This window comes from Phragmites australis, chromosome 20, assembly GCF_958298935.1.
Source record: "Phragmites australis chromosome 20, lpPhrAust1.1, whole genome shotgun sequence".
Lineage (NCBI taxonomy): Eukaryota > Viridiplantae > Streptophyta > Magnoliopsida > Poales > Poaceae > Phragmites > Phragmites australis.
In genome coordinates this window covers 4,149,660-4,155,752 of record NC_084940.1, presented here as the reverse complement: position 1 = coordinate 4,155,752, position 6,093 = coordinate 4,149,660, and the positions used below count along the sequence as shown (strand labels likewise).

At 46.4% G+C, this 6,093-nt stretch overlaps 1 protein-coding gene across 1 annotated transcript; it reads right to left on the bottom strand.

The window, feature by feature from the left end:
• On the bottom strand, positions 1–2,733 carry LOC133902339 (beta-glucosidase 29-like). The gene is made up of 8 exons (XM_062343932.1): positions 2,495–2,733; positions 2,301–2,367; positions 2,128–2,186; positions 1,954–2,029; positions 1,778–1,855; positions 1,586–1,673; positions 769–1,493; positions 1–600 (listed from the first exon to the last, which is right to left on the bottom strand). The coding sequence occupies exons 1-8, from the start codon at positions 2,636–2,638 to the stop codon at positions 323–325; spliced, it is 1,515 nt and encodes a 504-aa protein (XP_062199916.1). The 5' UTR covers positions 2,639–2,733; the 3' UTR covers positions 1–322.
• Between the last annotated feature and the right edge of the window lie 3,360 nt (positions 2,734–6,093).

The window sequence follows — 6,093 nt, the reverse complement described above, 5'->3', positions numbered from 1 at the left end:
TGATCACAAACAAGTAGCTTTATTTTGCTTATTAAGATAAATTCAACCGAATTACATTTTGAACCGGGAAACAGCTCGGCTGTGAGCTTTATTTCCCTTCCGCTAACCACACAACCACAGCAATGCAATGACGAGCAAATTATACTTGGCATACACCGATCACTCTGGAAACAAATATCGTCCGCTCCCTCGGCAGATCGATCAAACACACGCAGAAGATAGATATATCTTTATGTGCGCGCGCCCATCTCGTGGCAACGACGTAGCACCAGCTAATTAAAACCGGCGATATAATCGAGCGCGCGATGGGTCGACGATGCATCTATCGCTTGAGGAAGCTCTCGATCCAGTAGGTGGACTGCTTGCGGTAGCGCTTGAGGCCGTTGAGGCGGTCGATGTAGATGAGGCCGAAGCGGTCCAGGTAGCCGTCCCCCCACTCGAAGCAGTCCATGAACGTCCACGTGAAGTAGCCCTTCACGTTCACGCCGTTCCTGATGGCGTGCTTCACGAACTGCAGGTGCTTGGAGTGGAACTCGATCCTGTGCCCGTCCTTGAGCGCCTCCTTGATCGGGATGCTCTTGTTGTTCGCCTCGGCGATGCCTGCACAGCCACAGCACACCACAGGGTCGTTTCAATTTAATTCAAGCATGCGGCAGCTGCAGGTTAATTGTATATATATCATGCTTCCAAATGATGGATCATCCAACATTGAAGTCGTCGTAGTTAGCTAGTAGCCGCTGCATGCAGTGTCGAGCGAGGCAGTTTTACCGTTCTCTGTGACGTAGATGACCGGGTTGTTGTACCGCCGGTTGGTGTAGAGCAGGAGCTCGCGGAGCCCCGCCGGAGTGTTGAAGAAGATGGGCACGAACTCCGTCGGGCCGATGGGCACGCCGTTGCGGAACCCGGACGTGTTGGCGCGGATGTCGCCGTTGTAGGACTGCTCGAGCGCGTTCGGCGGCGGGATGTCGGTGGTGAAATAGGAGGTGTAGTAGTTGACGCCGATGAAGTCGTAGGAGCCCTTCAACATCTTCACCTGCTCGGGCGTGAACCTCGGCAGCCGCGCGCCGAGCCACGCCCTCATGGTGCCCGGGTAGTCGCCGTGCACGATGGGGTCTAGGAACCAGCCGAACATGAAGTCCAGGCTGCGCTGCACGGCGCGCCTGTCGGCGAGCGTGTCGCTGTTGGGCACGAACCAGTGCGACACCGCCGTGATGCCGATCTGCCCCCGCTGCGCATGCTGGTACTTGGCGCGGTACAGCCGCACGGCCTCGGCGTGGGCGAGGAGGATGTGGTGCGTGACGATGTAAGGCTCGCGGCCGGAGTCGCCGGGGGTGCAGGACTTGGAGACGTGCGGCGAGCACCGACCCGGGGCGTGGGCGCCCGTGCCGTACCCCAGCGACGCGTACGTCCATGGCTCGTTGAACGTGGTCCAGAACTTGACACGGTCGCCGAACTCCCGGAAGCACACCTCGGCGAAGTCCGCGTAGTCCTTACTGCGCTTGCACGTAAACGTGCCCATGCAAACGGTTAATCAACTAGAGTCTCTCGTGTAATCAGGCTAGTGATTAAGCAACTGATGACATACATGATGTTTTCACTGAGGAAGCCTCCATACTTGCTCTCCAGGGCCTGGGGCGTGTCCCAGTGGAATATTGTGACGAATGGTTTCAGCCCTACCATGAGTTTTTTTTTAAGGAGTATATATGTTATCATTGACGATGAATTTATATATCTGCTGCATGAATGCAAAGGACAATTGATTATATTATTCAAGTACCATTTGCTATGACCTCATTGATCAAGTTGTTGTAAAAAGCGACCCCTTCCTTGTTGATTCCTCCGCTCAGGGACCCAGCTACAGAAATCACGTGGTGACACACAGCACGAAGATAAGTTAGTGCTGGATCAAACTTCAGTCGTGAGCCTGTGAAAAAAAACTTCAGCAACACTAACTTGGCAGGATCCTGGTCCAGGCAATGGAGAACCGGAAGGCATCCAGGTTCATGTCCTTCAAGAGCTTCACATCCTCCTGCAATTCGGCCAGGTTTCATCAGTTAGTACATAGCTCCTCGACTCGATCAGCACAACTTCAAAATGCTCGAGCGGAGCTGGTAGTAATCCAGTCACCTTGTACCGATGATAAAAGTCATCTGCTACATCGCCAGTATCGTTGTTCAAAATTTTACCTGCAATCATACACAGTTTTTCTACCTGTCAGATCCCGGTCGCCGGTCGGTCACTGCAGTTCATCTTGCAGATACAGGGACAGGGAGACATATGCGTGTCGAGTTCATCCAGACCTGGAATGTGGCTGAAGGTGTCCCATACGCTAGGGCCTTTGCCTCCTTCCTTGTAGGCGCCCTCGTACTGCAAGTGATCAAAATGCAAGCCACGAACTTGCTCAGTTACAGGCCTCCCCAAGAATCAACAGTGACAGCATACAGATACTTGTGCATAGACAGATAGGAGATAGGATCAAAACGTGCAGAGTCACCTGGTACGACGCGGAGCCGGTGCCGAAGACGAAGTCCTTGGGGAAGCTGTGCCTGCTGAACGATGCGTGAGCGCCGTTGCACAATAGAGCTGCGAGAAGCAAAGCAGAGAGAATCCGCTTTCCCATTCCAGTTCCGAGACCCATTTCAGGACTGGAATTGGGATGGTTCCAGATTACTACCGGAGCTGGATCGACGCAACACTTTCAGTTCCAAGCGCTTAACTTATAGAGTGTGTTTGTTCCCCACATGAGGTTTTATATATCTATATTATATAAATATACTGAGCGGTTGGGTTGAGTTTTTTTCGGTTGATTGAATTTGAGGTCTGGATGTAATAATTAAGATTATGATTGTTTATTTGTATAAAAATAATTTTATAATACTGATAAGTAGATCTGTTTGTATAAGCAGATACAACATCTGCATCAACTAGATCAGACTGCAGAGTAAAACTCGAATTGATCATCACTCATGAGCCTTGATAGGGTCGTATAGTTACACCTACCGAATCGAGCTTTGTTTTGAAATTCTACTTATCCGCAAGATCAAAATAGGGACATCGGGGAACCAAAAGCATCTACAGAGGATAGGGTAGGAGTGCCCCTGTCTCTGTCCTCCATTCCCTGTCCCAAAGAGGCACTAGACGTCGAGACGGGTTGTTTATTTAGCATGAGGTTCACGTTGGCGCTGTTAATACCTTTTTATTCGCGCGCAAATTCGCATTCTTGATACGGCCCCAGATCATCAGAAGGCTACGCGCGAACTACTTCAATGATGAGCTAGCTTGTGGTGATGGGCGAGCCGTTCCGGATAGCGGCTACTCGAGCGATGAGTGAGTGGTGGGCGATGCTGAGATCGTACAGCGCTTGCGTGTTTCTCCTGTGTCCACTGCAGGTGGCACAGTGGCACACCAACGCCGACACCGTGCAGAGTGAACGCAGAGTTATGCGACGTCATTTCAGGGCAACTGGGCATTTGACTCGGATATTGTGTATTTGGAGGTTCAGATGTGCGCATCAGAATTGGAGCTTTAAAACGGAGGACAATGACTATGGGTTTGGTTTTGCGCGCATCTCGAAAGAGAGTTCAGTCGATCAAAGGCAGAGAGTTGGTATTCTCAAAAAAAGAAACTGTATTTCGACGGATGGTAATGGAATTCATTAAGTAGGAACAGTTCAAATTAAGCATCAAGACCGTACGTGCCCAACGCCGTACAGAGTGCGGTGCCGCCCCTGTTCAGGTCCTGAGCTCCACCGCGTCTCTCCGTAGCCGTCTAGCGGAACCGACGAGAGCAGAGCGCTACCAGCAAATAGACGGGCCAAGCCAAGCGACCTGCCGTGTTTCGCGGCCCGCTCAAATCACCCGTTTTCTGGGCTCAACATGCCCGAGTTTTCTTTATTTTTATATTTTATTTTTTATATTTGCAAAAATACACGGTTATTTTCAAAATATTGCACATCTAGATTACTGTCGCCCGTTGGATGGGCGACAGCAAGATGCCGCACTTGCTACAAGCGATACCTTTTAAAAAATAAAGATGTCGCCGATTCAAAGAGCGGCACCTTTAAAAAAATAAAAAAAAACATGACATTCTATTACTCTCAAAATTCAAAATAATATAGAAATAGTTATAAAAAAGTCTGAAAAAAATGTATATTGTATAGTATACTATGATCTAGCTTTTTAAAAAAAATCAGATAAAACTATGATTTGTACAATAAAAAATAAAAAAGACAAATTTTATTGTACGTAGTTTGACAAACTGCATACAATGAAATTTGTCTTTTTTTTCTCATTGTACAAATTATTGTTTGAATTGAATTTTTTTTAGAGATAGATTATAGAATCCTCTATAACATACTTTTTTAGAATTGTTAATGATAATTTCGATATTGTTTTGAATTTTGAGAGCAATGAAACACAGTATTTTTTGATTTTTTTAAAGGTATCGTCTATCCAACGAGCGACGGTAGCCTAGATGTACAATATTTTTAATAATAGTGTATTTTTCAAATATTAGAATATAAAAATATAAAAGTAAAGAAAATTCCACCATGCAGGTCGGGCATTTTCGTGGATCAATCGTCGCCGGTGCGGACGGCCCAAATATGGCTGGTTTTGAGCCCAAAACTGGTGAAAATTTTCTGGTCGGCAGAATCTTTCGTGCTGGGCTGTTAAAGATTAATTTGGTGAGCCTGTAAGGTAACTAAAAATCTACCTCCAAAGCCCATTTGCAACCCTAAAAAAGAGCAGATTTCTTAATCTGAGATTACCCTCTTGGTTTTCTCCTAGAGGTTAGACCTCTGCACGCGACACATGGGCACAAGATGGCCCAGATGAACGACACATGTTGCATCCTCCTTTCCCTTGGGGATGCAAGCGGGTGGGCCTGTGGGCTTTGAGGCCTGTTTAATCACAATTGTAACTATATTAGTTGAGTATCCGTGTATTGCGATAAAAATATAAAAATATTCATGATAGTACGTGTGCTTACTCTTTGTATTATATGAAAACTAAAGTTTATACAAAAATACATCAAACTGAAGATTATACCTCACTTCTCTACTTAGGAACTCTGACATTATGTAAAATACAAAATGATGATACATGCATAGCCATAATTCATTCTAGACATTTGATCTATTTGTGGAAGACAAATAGTGTTCCCAATTCTACGAGTCGACAAAACACTAGTCCCTTTCCCGTTACCATTAAGCTTGCGCAAACAAAAAAATGCACGAGCATCACATCAAAGATAAGCGAAGTATAGCCAACAGCCACAAATCGATAAATAAGTAATAAAATACCTGACTATGGTGTGAGAACCTCTCTATAGATGCTATTCTTAATGCACGTCATACTCTACTTTGAGCGCTTCTCCTTTTTCTTACCTTCATCCGGGGCTGCGAGGATCTTGATATTCCTTCTGACAGTGGCTCTAGATAGCACGATGTATAGCTGGCCATGAGAGAACACTGGCTGGGGAAGGTACACGTCGATGTTCGGGATGGTCTATACCTACGCCTTGTTGATTGTCATGGCGAAACTGAGCCTGACAGGAAACTACTTCCATTTGAACCGGAAAAAGAATATCTCATCATTAGAGGGACAAAGGGGGATACGAGGTAGGAAAATCCTCTTCCTAGCATGTTGTCCGAGCATGATCTCTGCGTCAATAATATTTCTTTGGAACCCCCGAACCACAAACCTTGTCCTGTTGCAAAGTCTATTGGTGGAATCAATGTTTCTGAGCAGTATGACAGGACAGTTAACCTTGAGCTGTAGCACATGCGGAGGCAGCTCATTTGGGATAAGAGAGTTAACGAATTCTAGAGGGTAGTAGCTGTGGGGGTCATCTTCAGTGCGATCAAAGCTATGGTACACCATCTTGTCCTCCCGAAAACAACCAATCATCTTCATGTTAATCGTATCCACGCACTCGTTTCGTGTGGATAGAATGGCTCTCGACGTGATGTAATTTGGGTTAGCCAGGTTAGAGTCGAGCATTGGAAACACGCTATCTATAAATTTATCGAGGTCTACATCCTTTCTTGTTTACAACACACATATATCATCAGGAAGTCGTATGTTGCCATCA